Source organism: Mesoplodon densirostris, chromosome 17, assembly GCF_025265405.1.
Source record: "Mesoplodon densirostris isolate mMesDen1 chromosome 17, mMesDen1 primary haplotype, whole genome shotgun sequence".
NCBI classification, from domain to species: domain Eukaryota; kingdom Metazoa; phylum Chordata; class Mammalia; order Artiodactyla; family Ziphiidae; genus Mesoplodon; species Mesoplodon densirostris.
This window is the reverse complement of record NC_082677.1, coordinates 21,740,597-21,758,498: the sequence shown is the minus strand read 5'-3', so window position 1 is coordinate 21,758,498 and position 17,902 is coordinate 21,740,597. Positions and strand designations below refer to the sequence as shown.

The 17,902-nt window shown below is 39.3% G+C and overlaps 1 protein-coding gene across 1 annotated transcript in view; it reads left to right on the top strand.

Annotated features, from left to right (window-relative positions):
* GTF2F2 (general transcription factor IIF subunit 2) overlaps positions 1-17,902 on the top strand; it is a 143,241-nt gene that overhangs the window by 56,872 nt on the left and 68,467 nt on the right. The window contains exon 5 of the mRNA XM_060080141.1: positions 14,586-14,667. Within this exon, the coding sequence (XP_059936124.1) occupies positions 14,586-14,667 (82 nt within the window). The remainder of the gene's footprint in view (positions 1-14,585; positions 14,668-17,902) is intronic.

The following is a 17,902-nucleotide window of genomic DNA, read 5'->3' as shown; positions in this document are numbered from 1 at the left end:
AGGGAAGCCCTAATTGATATTTTAAATGTACTTTGGGAGATGAGTATTTCAGGGAAACCTGTATTTTATAATTCTGTAGGCAGAAGTCATTTAGGTTTTTTTTTTTTTTTTCTTTTTGCGGTATGCGGGCCTCTCACTGTTGTGGCCTCTCCCGTTGCGGAGCACAGGCTCCGGATGCGCAGGCCCAGCGGCCATGGCTCACGGGCCCAGCCGCTCCGCGGCATATGGGATCCTCCCAGACCGGGGCACGAACCCGTATCCCCTGCATCGGCAGGCGGACTCTCAACCACTGCGCCACCAGGGAGGCCCCTCATTTAGGTTTTTAAAAAAGAGTTTGCTTTTTTTTTTGAAGTGCAGACTATGCATTATTATTCACTGGAAAATTTTATTGTAACTAGATGAGCAAAGCACTTCTATGAGCCATTAAATGAACACTGAAATTATATTGTGTAGAACTCATTTTTATAGTGCTATTTGGCAAAATGGGATTTTGCCTCCTCTTTCAGAAGGAGATGTTTTAAGTTAATAGCCACTGTCTACAATCTCAAAATGAGGGACATGACTTTGAAAAGTTGTAAAATTAGTATTGTTATGAAACCAGTAACCCAAAGAGTCTCTGCTGCTGACGCTGTGCCCTACCAATGTCCCTCCTGTTATCATCTTGATTTTAGATTCTCCTGTGTCTTCAGTGATGACATGGTGTTGAGGAGAGAGGGGGTCCTCAACCAGCAGGACGGGATATCATGGTTCATAGGAGGAAATGGAGTTTCTTACACAGAGTAGAGTGATTGCAAATCAGGGATGGAGAAGTCTATCATATTGCACACTTTTTCACATTTCACATTTCTGAAATCAGGGTATGTCTTAAAATCCTTGGCTTGTAAAATTCTCATGGTAGTATTTTGTCTTTCTTGGTGGCACATAAAATGATGGTGACTATTGCAATTGATGGTATCTTAGATTTGATGAAATATTTGAGCAGTTCTATAAGCTGTTATCCCCATACCACCAGAAAATAAAATTACCAGAGATACAGGAAGAGGAAAAAATGTAGGGGAGAGGAGGAGAGAAATATCAGGGCAGTAGTTCTCAACCCTGGCTGCTGCATATTAGAATTATCTAGCGAGGTTGTAAAAACACCTCTTGCCCACACAGTGCAATTAAGGTAGAATCTCTGACAGTGGGCCCGGTAGTTTTTAAAAAGCTTCCTAGGGCTTCCCTGGTGGCGCAGTGGTTGAGAGTCTGCCTGCCGATGCAGGGGACATGGGTTCGTGCCCCAGTCTGGGAAGATCCCACATGCCGTGGAGTGGCTGGGCCCATGAGCCATGGCCGCTGAGCCATGGCCACTGAGCCTGTGCGTCCGGAGCCTGTGCTCCACAACAGTGAGAGGCCTGCATAGCGCAAAAAAAAAAAAAAAAAAAAAAAGCTTCCCAGGTGATTCTTAGGATCAAGCAGAGTTGAAGACCAACCATATTCAGGAAATTGATGAGCTCAGGAAAGAGAACTTATCTCAAAGGAGTTCTTTTTTTTTTTGCGGTACGCGGGCCTCTCACTGTCGTGGCCTCTCCCGTTGCAGAGCACAGGCTCCGGACGCACAGGCCCAGCAGCCATGGCCCACAAGCCCAGCCTCTCCGTGGCACGTGGGATCCTCCCGGACTGGGGCATGAACCCGCATCCCCTGCATCGGCAGGCTGACTCTCAACCACTGCGCCACCAGGAAAGCCCTCAAAGGAGTTCTTAATGATGAGGGCATAATTTCTACTCTGTAGTTATGAGGATCACTTACAATTAAAGTGTCTTGAAAATTGTAAAGAACTAAACTAGTATGTGGTTTTACTACTATTCCTAAACATAGTGAAGAGAACAGGAGTTATTGAGGATGAAAGTAATGAAACTTGAATCATATTCAGTTGATTTAAAAATGTGTCATCAGATGGTCTATATTAGTATTGTATCCCTCAACCATATTACAGGCTTTCTAAGTGCAGGAGTCTGTATTTTTCTTCCTTTGTATCCCTCATCACATCTAGCACAGTGTTTGGCACTATTTAACTGTAATGAAGCACTATAGTAAAAGTCTTTTCTCCAGGAGACTTAATCTTTCCTAGAAGGATTTGTTTTTCTGTCCCTTTAATCACATTTGCTATTGTTTTTGATTTCTCTCTAATTTCAAGTGCAACAGCTGAAGCTGGATCACACCCTTTGATGAAGGTCTAACTAAGACAAACTATCACAGTACTATGATTTTCCTTTTCATTTATTATTACAACACAGCATTACTTCATTTAAAAAAATAAAACTATATTTTATTTCTGGGTTTTATTCAACTTATTATTTTTTCTTTATCCATTTGTCTTTTTTTTTTTTTTTTTTTTTTTTTTTTTTGCGGTACGCTGGCCTCTCACTGTTGTGGCCTCTCCCTTTGCAGAGCACAGGTTCCGGACATGCAGGCTCAGCGGCCATGGCTCACGGGCCCAGCCACTCCGCGGCACGTGGGATCTTCCCAGACCGGGGCACGAACCCGTGTCCCCTGCATCGGCAGGCAGACTCTCAACCACTGCGCCACCAGGGCAGCCCCGCATTTGTCTATTTTTTGTTAACATCTTTACTGGAGTATAATTGCTTTACAATGGTGTGTAAGTTTTGCTGTATAACAAAGTGAGTGGTAGTGTGTATATATCCATGCCACTCTCTCACTTCGTCCCAGCTTACCCTTCCCACTCTCTGTGTCCTCAAGTCCATTCTCTACATCTGTGTCTTTATTCCTGTTCTGCCCCTAGGTTCTTCAGAAGCTTTTTTTTTTTCTTTTTAGATTCCATATATATGTGTTAGCATACAGTATTTGTTTTTCTCTTTCTGACTTACTTCACCCTGTATGACAGACTGGGTCCATCCACCTCACTACAAATAACTCAATTTCATTTCTTTTTATGGCTGAGTAATATTCCATTGTATATATGTGCCACATCTTCTTTATCCATTCATCTGTCGATGGACACTTAGGTTGCTTCCATGTCCTGGCTATTGTAAATAGTGCTGCAGTGAACATTATGGTACATGACTCTTTCTGAATTATGGTTTTCTCAGGGTATGTGCCCAGTAGTGGGATTGCTGGGTCATATGGTAGTTCTATTTTTAGTTTTTTAAAGAACCTTCATACTGTTCTTCATAGTGGCTGTATCAATTTACATTCCCACCAACAGTGCAAGAGGGTTCCCTTTTCTCCACACCCTCTCCAGCATTCATTGTTGGTAGATTTTTTGATGATGGCCATTCTGACCAATGTGAGATGACATCTCATTGTAGTTTTGATTTGCATTTCTCTAATGATTAATGATGTTGAGCATACTTTCATGTATTTGTTGGCAGTCTGTATATCTTCTATGGAGAAATGTCTGGGTCTTCTGCCCATTTTTGGATTGGGTTGTTTGTTTTTTTGATATTGAGCTGCATGAGCTGCTTGTATATTTTGGAGATTAATCCTTTGCCAGTTGCTTTGTTTGCAAACATTTTCTCCTATTCTGAGGGTTATCTTTTCATCTTGTTTCTGGTTTCCTTTGCTGTGCAAAACCTTTTAAGTTTCATTAGGTCCCATTTATTTATTTTTGTTTTTATTTCCATTTCTCTAGGAGGTGGGTCAAAAAGGATCTTGCTGTTATTTATGTCATGGAGTGTTCTGCCTATGTTTTCCTCTAAGAGTTTTATAGTGTATGGCCTTACATTTAGGTCTTTAATCTATTTTGAGTTTATTTTTGTGTATGGTGTTAAGGAGTGTTCTAATTTCATTCTTTTACATGTAGCTGTCCAGTTTTCCCAGCACCACTTATTGAAGAGGCTGTCTTTTCTCCATTCCATATTCTTGCCTCCTTTATCAAACATAAGGTGACCATATGTGCGTGGGTTTATCTCTGTGCTTTCTGTCCTGTTCCATTGATTTATATTTCTGTTTTTTGTGGCAGTACCATACTGTCTTGATTACTGTAGCTTTGTAGTATAGTCTGAAGTCCAGGAGCCTGATTCTTCCAACTCCGTATTTCTTTCTCAAGATTGTTTTGGCTGTTTGGGGTCTTTTGTGCTTCCATACAGATTGTGCAATTTTTTTGTTCTAGTTGTGTGGAACATGCCAATGGTAGTTTGATAGGGATTGCATTGAATCTGTACATTGCTTTGGGTAGTATAGTCATTTTCACAATGTTGATTCTTCCAATCCAAGAACACGGTGTATCTCTCCATCTGTTTGTATCATCTTTAATTTCTTTCATCAGTGTCTTATAGTTTTCTGCATATAGGTCTTTTGTCTCCTTAGGTAGGTTTATTCCTAGGTATTTTACTCTTTTTGTTGCAATGGTAAATGGGAGTGTTTCCTTAATTTCTGTTTCAGATTTTTCATCATTAGTGTATAGGAATGCAAAAGATTTCTGTGCATTAATTTTGTGTCCTGCTAATTTACCAGATTCATTGATTAGCTCTAGTAGTTTTCTGGTAGCATCTTTAGGATTCTCTATGTATAGTATCATGTCATCTGCAAACAGTGACAGTTTTACTTCTTCTCAGATTTGGATTCCTTTTATTTCTTTTTCTTCTCTGATTGCTATGGCTAAAACTTCCAAACTATGTTGAATAATAGTGGTGAGAGTGGGCAACCTTGTCTTGTTCCTGATCTTGGTAGAAATGGTTTCAGTTTTTCACTGTTGAGAACGATGTTGGCTGTGGGTTTGTCATATATGTCATATATGTCTGTTGAGATGATCATATGGTTTTTATTCTTCAGTTTGTTAATATGGTTTATCACACTGATTGATTTGCATATATTGAAGAATCCTTGCATTCCTGGGATAAATCCCACTTGATCATGGTGTATGATCCTTTTAATGTGCTGTTGGATTCTGTTTGCTAGTATTTTGTTGAGGGTTTTTGCACCTATGTTCATCAGTGATGTTGGCCTATAGTTTCTTTTTTTGTGACATCTTTGTCTGGTTTCGGTATCAGGGTGATGATGGCCTCGTAGAATGAGTTTGGGAGTGTTCCTCCCTCTGCTGTATTTTGGAAGAGTTTGAGAAGGCTGTCTGTTAGCTCTTCTCTAAATGTTTGATAGAATTAGCCTGTGAAGCCATCTGGTCCTGGGCTTTTGTTTGCTGGAAGATTTTAAAGCACAGTCTCAATTTCAGTGCTTGTGATTGGTCTGTTTATATTTTCTATTTCTTTGTGGTTCAGTCTCAGAAGGTTGTGCTTTTCTAAGAAATTGTTGTTTTCTTCCAGGTGTCCATTTTATTGCCATATAGTTGTTTGTAGTAATCTCTCATGATCCTTTGTATTTCTGCAGGGTCAGTTGTTACTTCTCCTTTTTCATTTTTAATTCTATTGATCTGAGTCTTCTCCCTTTTTCTCTTGATGAGTCTGGCTAATGGTTTATCAATTTTGTTTTTCTTCTCAAAGAACCATCTTTTAGTTTTATTGATATTTGCTATCATTTCCTTCACTTCTTTTTCATTTATTTCTGATCTGATATTTATGATTTCTTTCCTTCTACTAACTGGGGTTTTTTTTTGTTCTTCTTACTCTCATTGCTTTAGGTGTAAGGTTAGGTTGTTTATTTGAGATTTTTCTTGTTTCTTGAGGTAGGATTGTATTGCTATAAACTTCCCTCCTAGAACTGCTTTTGCTGCATCCCGTAGGTTTTGGGTCATTGTATTTTCATTGTCATTTGTTTCTAGGTATTTTTTGATTTCTTCTTTGATTTCTTCAGTGATCTCTTGGTTATTTAGTAGCATATTGTTTAGTCTCCATGTGTTTGTATTTGTTTTTCCTGTAATTGATATCCAGTCTCATAGCATTGTGGTCAGAAAAGATACTTGATACAATTTCAATTTTCTTAAATTTACCAAGGCTTGATTTGTGACCCAAGATATGATCTGTCCTGGAGAATGTTCCATGAGCATTTGAGAAGAAAGTGTATTCTGTTGTTTTGGGATGGAATATACTATAAATATAAATATAAATTAAATTGTTTAATGTGTCATTTAAAGCTTGTGTTTCCTTATTTTCATTTTGGATTATCTGTCCATTGGTGAAAGTGGGGTGTTAAAGTCCCCTACTGTTATTGTGTTACTGTCAATTTCCCCTTTTATGGCTGTTAGCATTTGCCTTAGGTATTGAGGTGCTCCTATGTTGGGTGCATGAATATTTACAATTTTATATCTTCTTCTTGGATTGATCCCTTGATCATTATGTAGTGTCCTTCTTTGTCTCTTTTAATAGTCTTTATTTTAAAGTCTATTTTGTGTGATATGAGAATTGCTACTCCAGCTTTCTTTTGATTTCTATTTGCATGGAATATCTTTTTCCATCCCCTCACTTTCAGTCTGTATGTGTCCCTAGGTCTGAAGTGGGTGTCTTGTAGACAGCATATATATGGGTCTTGTTTTTGTATCCATTCAGCCCGTCTGTGTCTTTTGGTTGGAGCATTTATTCCATTTACATTTAAGGTAATTATCGATATATATGTTCCTATTACCAATTTCTTAATTGTTTTGGGTTTGTTTTTGTAGGTCTTTTCCTTCTCTTGTGTTTCCTGCCTGGAGAAGTTCTTTAGCATTTGTTGTAAAGCTGGTTTGGTGGTGCTGAATTCTCTTAGCTTTTGCTTGTCTGTAAAGGTTTTAATTTCTGTGCCGAATCTGAATGAGATCCTTTCTGGGTAATCTTTGTTGTAGGTTTTTCCCTTTCATCCCTTGAAATATGTCCTGCCACACCCTTCTGGCTTGCATAGTTTCTGCTGAAAGATCAGCTGTTGACCTTATGGGGATTCCCTTGTATGTTATTTGTTGCTTTTCCCTTGCTGCTTCTAATATTTTTTCTTTGTATTTAATTTTTGATAGTTTGATGCATATGTGTCTTGGCATGTTTCTCCTTGGATGTATCCTGTATGGGACTCTCTGTGCTTCCTGGACTTAATTGACTATTTCCTTTCCCATATTAGGGAAGTTTTCAACTATAATCTCTTCAAATATTTTCTCAGTCCCTTCCTTTTTCTCTTCTTCTTCTGGGATCCCTATAATTCAAATGTTGGTGCATTTAATGTTGTCCCAGAGGTCTCTGAGACTGTCCTCAATTCTTTTCATTCTTTTTTCTTTATTCTGCTCTGCAGTAGTTATTTCCACTGTTTATCTTCCAGGTCACTTATCCATTCTTCTGCCTCAGATATTCTGCTATTGATTCCTTCTAGAGAATTTTTAATTTCATTTATTGTTTTGTTCATCATTGTTTGCTTGCTCTTTAGTTCTTCTAGGTCCTTGTTAAGCATTTCTTGTATTGTCTCCATTCTGTTTCCAAGATTTTGGATCATCTTTAGTATCATTACTCTGAATTCTTTTTCAGGTAGACTGCCTATTTCCTCTTCATTTGTTTGACCTGGTGGGTTTTTACTGTGCTCCTTCATCTGCTTTGTATTCCTCTGTCTTCTCATTTTGTTTAACTTACTGTGTTTGGCATCTCCTTTTCAGAGGCTGAAGGTTCATAGTTCCTGTTGTTTTTGGTGTCTGCCCCCAGTGGGTAAGGTTGGTTCAGTGGGTTTTGTATGCTTCCTGGTGGAGGGGACTGGTGCCTGTGTTCTGGTGGATGAGGCTAGATCTTGTCTTTCTGATGGGCAGGACCGTGTCTGGTGGTGTGTTTTGGGGTGTCTGTCAACTTATTATGATTTTAGGCAGCCTCTCTGCTAATGGGTGTGGTTGTGTTCCTGTCTTGGTAGTTGTTTGGCATGGGGTGTCCAGCACTGGAGCTTGCTGGTCGTTGAGTGGAGCTGGGTCTTAGCGTTGAGATGGAGATCTCTTGGAGAGCTCTCACCGATTGATACTACCAGGGAGGTCTGTGGTGGACCAGTGTCCTGAACTTGGCTCTCCCACCTCAGAGGCTCAGGCCTGACACCTGGCGGGAGCTCCAAGACCCTGTCAGCCACACGGTATGTGTTAGGCGTTCCACCAGACTCTGGGAATAGCAGCAGGGAACTGCTTCTGCCTTGCTGAAGACAGCTTTTTCTGAGACACAGCTGCCAGCAAACCAGAGGTCCTGCAGTGGGGCGGCCATACATCTATGGGGCCAGAGGCTGGTTCTGGGGACTCAGAGTTAGAAGACTGGAAGGGCAAGAGGAGAAAGAGGAAGAGGGAACTGGGAACTAGAAAGCTGGTGTGGAGAGGTAGAGCCAACCTCTTATTCATGAAAGCAACTTTTAGGTTAGGGATTATGTCTGTTTATATAGCATTACAACATTATGCCCACATGTGTGTTTGAGGATTTTTATTGATTAATTATATATAACAAGCAAAAAGGAGACTACTGTGAAGTATAGGAGGAATGATAACTTGTGAACTTGCCTTGTAAACAGTAAAACATACAAATGTTTGTTTTTAAAATGTTCTCTAAGTTATTTCTTTGATGAAAAGTTTGTCATGGCTTCTGTAGACTCACAGAACAATCCAAACTCCTTTGTACGTTTAAGGCCTCCATCGTCGATTTTGTACCTGACGTAACCACTCTTCTACTTCCGGACAGCCAGTCTTGTCATTCACAGGTACTCTTTGATGAGCATGACAACATCCCTTGTACAGGAATGTACGTAAACCTTCTTTCTCCCAGTCCACAGGGGAAAAGTTGAAGAGCAGTAGTAGGAGTGAGGAAGCCGAGATGTTTTCTAATCCTAAGTCTAGTCCTCAAATTATGGTTTCAGTATTTGGTTTAAAATTGGGAATTCCTAGCTATTTAGGCATGTTTGTAATTTGAATATCATTATAAGAAAACATATTGCATAAACAGATAATTTTGGGGAGTACTTATGTAGCTGCTCATCTTGTTGCTTTTGAGGTAATTAATCAAATGCTGACTCTGTAGGTTTACTGATATCTGAGCATGATCTTTTATTCCTAAAATCCCTGAGTATTAGATAGAGATCAGAACATCAATTGACAAATTTGAATACAGTAAGAAACACCTTCTTAATAACATAGGGATTGCAGCTTTGCCCAACTGGTTTGTTAAGATGCCATGTAGCATGTATTAGTAGGCCTTGCCTTGTGAACCACAGGCAGAAACTGCTAGGAAAAGATTTTAAATGAGAACAGTGGAGACTGGTAGGGATATTAAAAATGGTTTATCTTTTTTTGTGTGTGATACGCGGGCCTCTCACTGTTGTGGCCTCTCCCGTTGCGGAGCACAGGCTCTGGACGCGCAGGCTCAGCGGCCATGGCTCACAGGCCCAGCCGCTCTGAGGCATGTGGGATCTTCCCGGACCAGGGCTCGAACCTGTGTCCCCTGCATCGGCAGGCGGACTCTCAACCACTGCGCCACCAGGGAAGCCCTAAAAATGGTTTATCTTTTAAATGCTCTTGCTCTGTTGAAATATTATTTCTTTAGTCCTTTTCCAGCGAGGGTAGACACAGGTGTGATGTAAGGAAGAATCAGGAAGGTAGCTTCAAATCTCAAGGATCAGTCCAAAATCTTGGTTCTAACCTTCTCTGTGTTTTAACTTGAGTTGGAAGTGCTCTTAAAGGCCTCCACGTTGAACTGGATTGAGTGGTCTTGTGGAAACGAACGCCTGTAACTTCCTGATGCCCACCATCTTCTTAACATACTACTTCTCATTACTGACATGTCAGTGCTCATAGACACCCTTCCTGCTTACTTCCACTTTAACTTTCAAACTAGCCAGGCCCTTAACTTGTAAAAAATGCCAGTCAGTTGTTTCTCTTGGGTTCCTCAACATAGAGTATGTTGGAAGGTCCAGCTTAGAACAGAAGTTTGTATATTTTCAAGTCTTCAACAGCTTCTCAACATTTTCTCATTGTCATTCCAAGAAACAGTTTTTCTCTAATTTCTACTCAAAGAAAATTTAATTATATCTAGGTCTTTTAGAAAGTATTAGGGCAGACAAAATAAATACTAATGAAATAATAAAACATCCTCAGTTGGAGGGGAAGGCCAGTTTTGTTTTGTTTATTTTAGTGAGAGAGAATTGGAGGAGATCTCAGAGATCCCGGTGACTTTATTATACGTATAGATGCTGAGGCCCAGAGATGTAAAGTAACTTCTCCAAAGTAACACTGCTGTTTAGAGACAGAATCAGAACTAGAACACTTCCATTCTTGTTATAGGATGCACTTTGTGTAACTTACCCTTTAAAACTTTCTCTCAATTGTTTTCTGAAACTAGGTGGCAGGATATAGATCAATAAAATACCATCACCAAAGGTGTATGTTCATAGTCATGAAGATTCTTTGGGTTACAAGTAGCAGAAATCAATAAGCAAACCAATCTAGCCCCAAAAGCGGGGGAGGTGAGAAAATTTAGAAAAAGATCCTGGAATAGTTCCCAGAATCTAAAGAAGAGTTGAACGAACGGCCAAGCCTAGGGAAAGATAGGAACCAAGCCATGGCTGGGCTTTCAGTAGGATGAGCCTATGTGGCTTCTCTTCAGAGTGCTGTTGTGACCATGTCCTTCTAGAGATTTCTGAGGTGGAGTGACTCTGGTGTGGGTCCCTTAGTTTAAAATTCTGAGAGAGACAGACAGACAGAGAAACAGAAGATACAAAAGCCATTGCTCATGCTGTTCACACCACCTTCGGTGCCCTTCTGCTTCACCTCCCACTCTAAATCCTACCCATTTTTCCAGGTCCAGCACAAACATTGCTTTCTCTATCAAAGCTCTTCTTAATCCCCAGCTAGACATATTCTCTTTGTGTGTATGTGTTTTAATCCCAGTACTCTGTGTCTCTGTCATTAGATTATAACCCTCATAAACCATGGCAAATTCTGCGTAGTACAGTGGATCCCACAGCCTTTATGGAAGGACCAGTAGTCCTCCCAGTAGTTAAATTAAAAGATAGGGAATCATAAAAATGATAATAGTGTATATTCCTACTGCCTTAAACATTTTAAGACCCACAAATGTACATTTAGTCACCAGTGTACATGTAGCACAAGGCCTTTGCTTTCAGTATAGGGTGCTGATTGAGCATCTGATTTCTCTTTCCTGTGGAAAGCAAACCCATAATTTAGTTTAGATTTTCAGTTCTGGTTTCTTTAAAAAGGAGCAAAAACGTAGACACTGTGAAACAATATGAATGCAGAATCCTTCTAGACTTTTATGTTTCTCTTCTAATCTCTAGTTGTCTCTCCAGTACCTAATTTGACAGATTTTTAGCAACTTATCTTTATATCACATCTTACAAAGCATTAAACCTAGTTTTTGTAGAAACATCTCCCTCCCCCATACTCTTAATTAATGAGATTATGTAATGTATAATCAAATTGCATAATTACTAACAGAGTAAAACTAGCATAAACAAGTTCCGCATAGTTTGAGCAGAAGTGTGTGGGAGTAGTAGAGAATAACCTACTACCCACTAGTGTATAGTGAGCTGTGGGCATCTGTCACCATAGTTAAGAGGGGGAACTGAGAGCCTTGGTAATCTAGAAGTGGGTTAAGCGGAGGTCTACCAAAAGTGCTTCTAGTGTGTTAAAGTGATTTATATATCTATCTCATCATCCTACTAGACCAGAGGCTCCCAAAATGTGATCTGGAAACCACTGGGTAGAGGGGTCCTGGAGACCCTTTCAAGGGGCCTGTGAAATCAGAACTATTTTTATAATAATACCAAGCCTTTTTGCCTTTTTCACTCTGATTTTCTAAACATTTTTCAGTTTTAGTTTCTAGTGGAATCAATACCAGTAGTAAACCCACATAAAAGGCTCTTTGGGGTTCCTCACTACTTTTCAGGCATATACGCCACACGTTTGTGAATGGCTGCTCTAGCCTCTACTGCTTGAGGGCAGGAGCCAAGTTTCATTTATCTTTGTTATTCCTGATGTGTTTTTGCATTATCTTTTACATAAAGGCACTTAGTAAATATTTCATAAATATATGAGCAATAAAAAGATTATTTTTCAAGTATTTACAGTCTTTCAAACTGGGCCAACGAAGTAGTTTTAAGTCATGATTCCTATATTAATGAATATGATCTGTAATTAACAGCAGTGGTGTGCAAGTGGGTGCTTTCAAATGCCTTAAAATGCGATATTTAATAGCTTTCTGCTGAAATCTTAAGCAGTGTTTTGGAGAAGAAGAGAAGCATGGTTTAGTGGAAAGAATATGAAAACATGTTCCTGTGAGGCTTTAAAAAGTGTGTGACACCTTTAAATCTTGCTTAGGGGGCTGTATTATAAGTAAATTGGTTTTTAAAAAACTTATTTAGGAAGAGAGCGGGAACATCAAAGAGTTAACAGAGATGTGGGGTTATTTAAGAGCAGCCAATTGGTAGAAGTTTTCATTGCTGCTGATGAAGACTTTTCCTTTTATTTGAGAAGCATTTGAAGGCTATTTTAGATTTGAAAGGGGGATATGATGGGCAGAAAATCATGGTTTGGGGAAGTGAATTTTACTGCTTTGTGTGAGTGACCTTGATTGAAGAAGAGTGATGAGTGGTGGCCAAGTTGAAGTGGGCAGGTGCTTTGGATGCTTTTAACCCTTTCAGGTATTATGTGTGGAAGGATGACAGCAGAAACATTTAACTAGAAATTAAACTCATCCTTTCCACCAGAAGTAGGTACAGATAAATAAGTGGGGAACATTCACAGGTGGTATTGAAAGGTAGCTTTTTAGTATTCAGCATTAGTAAACACCTGGATATGTAACTAAATTATTTTCAGAGACAGTATTCCAGATCTATTTTGTTTTTTAAAAGGGATTAATTTATGTTTAAAAAGTGAACTTTTAGGGCTTCCCTGGTGGCGCAGTGGTTGAGAGTCCGCCTGCCGATGCAGGGGATAGGGGTTCGTGCCCCGGTCCGGGAAGATCCCACATTGCCGCGGAGCAGCTGGGCCCGTGAGCCATGGCCACTGAGCCTGCGCGTCCAGAGCCTGTGCTCCGCAGCGGGAGAGGCCACAGCAGTGAGAGGCCCACGTACCGCAAAAAAAAAAAAAAAAAAAGTGAACTTTTCTCATGCATTTAAGACACTATAGATTGGAATCTTTCCCAAATCTTGTTATTGGTATGGCAAGAGTTTTTCTAGATAAAACTGTCAGCTTCAGTGGAGAGGCGCGCTCAAATATAATATTTGTTTTTGCTTTAAGAAAATTCAAATTTTAATCTTATTAAATTCATTAATAAGAGGAAACTACTTTTAGATATTTAAACTTAAATTTAATATAAAATAATTGCAGCCTTCTTATTATTTCCTTCCTGGCATATTTTGGTGTAAGGTAGACCTGCTTCTCATCATTGCTCTTTTCAGTCATCTGTCAGCCTCTACTTGAGGTTTGTTGCATATGTCACATTGAACTATTGAGTTACTGTGTATATTAGTACTTAGGGGCTATAATAAGGAGTTTCTAGATTTTGGAGGCAAAATCGAGAATGGTCACCATAAGAAAAATTTTCTAACATAAATCATGTGGGCATGGTTCTATCTGCATTCTGTGTTTTGGTCAACTTATCTGTTCCTCCAGTGAACTGTATGCTTCTTGAAGACAGTACTGTATTTCAGTCATCTTCGATTCTGCAGTGCCTAGATGGTTCCCTTCACATCGTAGGCATTTAGTTAATGTTTGTGGAATGCATGAGGTCATTCACCCTGAAAAGATGGATCATAAATGCATTGCTGATGAGCCAGAGGAGTTCTTGAATCTCTTCCAGAAACCTGGGTGATCTCTCCTGGAAATACGACTGAACCATAACTATTCCTAACCATAGTTGTACATATCCAGACTGCAGTAAAGCAGGTACCATCGTGGGTCAGTCATACATGCATTAACAAATAAGATGAGGTCTTAAAGTGACTTGGTGCCTAGTAGGTATGCAGTAGGTGCTCACTTTTGTTTTCTCTTGAATTTTGTGTCAGGGTCACCATAAGAATTCTTACTAATGGTGGGAAAAATTGCCCCTCTGTTTGGACAGATATTCATAGCAGTTAAAGCTCTAGTTTAGACACATCCATATTAATCATTTTGCTGGAAAATAGAAGTCAGAGCAACTGGCAGGCAGAACTGGTACACAGTATAACCCAACCAAGGACCTGCCTAGTTTCACAGTGTTTTCTAAGCTAGCTGTTCCAGTCACCGTTTATTCTAGAATTTTCTTTTTTGCACATATATGTGTGTGTGCCCATGCATGCATATATGTGTGTGTATGAATTTTTGATTTAGTGCTTTAGGCTAGCTGTGTTTTCAGAACTTACTTCTCTGCCAAAGATGATATAGCTGCCACACCCTTCAAATTTTTACTTGATTTTTATGCCCTTTTAAGCCACTCTCTTTAGGAAGAGCTAAGTGTATAAAAGCTGTTATTGGCAAGGGGCTGCAGCAGCCCAATAAATAAACCTGACAGGAGCCCAGTTTTTTACTAGCCAAGAATGAAGTTTTTCTGTATTCTGACCAATGATATTACTGTAAACTTAAAAATATTCCTTTTCTTTCCTTGATTTTTATTATTAACTATATTTGATTGTAATCATTGTTACCTTGGTTAGTATGTCAAAATACAGTCTTGAACATGATCAATGTTATTTCTCAATACATTTGTTAATTTTTGTCTTTCCATTCAAGATAAGCTTTCACTGGAAGGAATAGTGGTACAAAGAGCTGAATGCCGACCTGCTGCCAGTGAAAACTACATGAGATTAAAGAGGTTGGTGTTTTTTAACTTTAAAATAATACCTGATATTTCTTTTTGGGGATTGAAATACATATATTAGATTGTCTATAGACTGCATGAAAACTATGGTTATTGTTGAAAGTGTCTTCTTCAAAGGTTGTTTGGTTTTAAAACCAAGTAAGAACAAACTTCCAGTTATAAAGTAAATGTCATGAGGATGTCATGTGCAACATGGTTACTGTAGTTAATAATACTTTATTGCACATTTGAAAGTTCTCATCCCAAGACAAAAAAAAAATTTTAACTACCTATGCTGGTGGAAGTTAACTAGACTTATTGTGGTGATCATTTCCCAATGTATACAGCTATTGAATTGTTTTCTTGTACACCTGAAATTAATATAATGTTGTATGTCAGTTATACCTCAATTTTTTAAAAACTCAAGTAAGAGTTTCTTTGGCAAAAGAACTTTCAGAACCTGGGCTGTTAATTTGGGGTATATTAAGCTACTGTGTTAATATAACCTGGACTCAAAATTTTTAAATGTCTTTTTCTAGTTGTCCTTATAAATCTTGATTCTCCAAAGACATGTAATAAGATCTTTGTACTATTTTATTTTCGAGGGCTATAATTTTCCCATGATGAATATGTATCTAAAATACTTTACATTAAAAAGCAAGTATAGTTAGTTGCTAGAATACCATCCTTTTCTCTTAATCTACAAAGAACTTTTTAGAAACTTATTACTTTGTTAGAGATTTTGCTTTGGGGTCCCTCCTCCCCACTTTAGTACGTGGTTAACATTTTGTAATTAATATTTAAAGATTATGATCGTGAATTCTTGATACTTCAAACCTTGTGACTTTCAAAGAGTCTACCATTTTTTAAACCCAGAAGAAATGTATTTATTGTACTTGCTTTATAGTTTATATTGAATGTATTTCAACCCCATGTAGTTTAGAATTACACATTTTTTCATTTACCCAGCACTTACTATGTGAAATAGTAGTGAACAAAACAAATAAAAATCTCTACCCTCATGGAACGTATATTTTAGAAGATTGTAGCTGCTCAGAACTGGTAGTTGGGAGGACACTTTCAAGTGACCGCAGCGGCCCCTATGGATATCCAAACTGGCTGAGCTGGATCAGCTCTCCGTTTCATAGTTAAAAAATGTTTCCCCTTTTCTCCATTAGATTGGAAGTCTGTCTCCTGGGAATGAAACAGAGAGACTGGCTTTGTCCAATAATTCCTCTAATTTCAGTGCCTCCCCAGGGCAAGTAAAAGGATGACAATCAAAATGAAAACTTTTTTTTTTTTTTTTTTTTTTTTTGGCGATACGCGGGCCCCTCACTGCTGTGGCCTCTCCCGTTGCGGAGCACAGGCTCCGTACGCACAGGCTCAGCGGCCACGGCTCACGGGCCCAGCCGCTCCGCGGCATGTGGATCCTCCCAGACCAGGGCAAGAACCCACGTCCCCTGCATCGGCAGGCAGACTCCCAGCTACTGAACCACCAGGGAAGCCCAAAATGAAAAATTTTTATAACAGTAAATAACTTTGGAACACAGGCAGCTGTTTCTCTTTTGTTTTTGGCCTATAAAGTTTATTATATAATACAAGTCTTTTTGAGAATTTTTCTTCAAGTAACTACTGAAATTGGAAAATGCAAAATCTGATTACTCAGCTGCTTGCTAAGATATTTTTCTGTGGTCTTAATTTTCTTTAAAAGTTTCTAAAATTTTCTGATGATGAGATCAGGCAAGTCACCTGCTGTGTTTATGAAATGGCTGCCTTTTCCTTACCAAAAAAGACATTAAAATTGTTTAGCCTTTTGGAGTATGCTAAAAGACCAGCCATTATATATTTCAGTTACTTCAGTGGCTTGAGGAAACAGGGTGATTCAGGAGATGATAATTATGTGAGTTTCATAAAATAGATGCTATATGACATAAGTCTTGAAGGCTGAGATTTTTTTTGACCAAGTGGAAAAAGACATGAGTAAGAACACTTTCTACACAGAGAGACATGTAGGTACAGAGACCCGGGGAAGACATCAGGGTCCTGTATGTAGTTCTGCAAGCCTAGAATGCAGGGTTTGTTTGGGGCAGAACAAGCAGAAGCTCCAGCCCTTTTTTGAACTCTGAACTTAAATATCCAAAAGCCTGGTTGGATGTCCAGTAGACATTTCAAATATGTCAAAAACTGAACTCCCAGTCTTGCCCCTCAAACCTGCTCCACCAGCATTCGTTCTCATCTGAGCTCATGCCAACTCTGTCCTCCCATTTTTCTCAACCCATAAACCTTGGTTGCATTCTTGACTCCTCTCTCACACCCCACATCCAGTGTGTCAGTAAAATCTTCCTGACTGTACCTTCAAAATATTATACATCTGCAGTCTGACCATTTCTCACCACCCACATGATCTGCCGTTGTTTCTCACCTGGATCACGGCGGTAGCCTCCTAGCAGAGTTCCTGCTTCCACCCTTGCCCCACTGGAGTCTATTGTCAGCACAGTAGTCAGAGCAGTTCTTTTAAAACCTGTCAAGTTGTGCTGTTGCTCTGCTCACAGGTCACTTTCAGTGCTTCCTGTATTACTCAGAATAAAATCCAAGTCCTTAATAATTGTATACAGGAACCTACATGATCTCCCTACCATTCTCTTCCCCTTCTCCCCATTCGAACCTCCTGCTTCCCTCCCCCTCACTCACTCTGCTCCATCCACACTGATCTCGTAACATTCCACGAGCACAGGCACACTTCCATATGAGGGTCTTTGCACTGGATGTTCTTTCCTACCTGGACACACTTTCTCCAGATAGCTGCATGGCTCACCTCCTCGCCTCTTTCAAGTCTCTTCTCACATTCTACTTTTTCAATAAGGCATACCCTGACCACCTTATTTCCTTCTATGCTTGTATTTTTTTCAATAGCACATATCACCTAATGTAATTTATTTACTATATTTATTACCAGCTTTGCCCTAGTGCAGTTTAAGCTCCCATAGTTTGTTTTTTGTTTTGTTTTGTCTGTATGTGCACCTACTTTGTTCACTGATACACACACGCATACCCCCAAGTGTCTACAGTAGTTCATGACATGTAGCAGGTAGTCAGGAAATATCTGTGTTTTTTTGTTTGCTTTTTTCTTTTTGGTTTTGTTTTAAATTAATTAATTAATTAATGGCTGTGTTGGGTCTTCAGTGCTGCGTGCAGGCTTTCTCTAGTGGCAGTGAGCGGGGGCTACTCATTGCAGTGGCTTCTCTTGTCA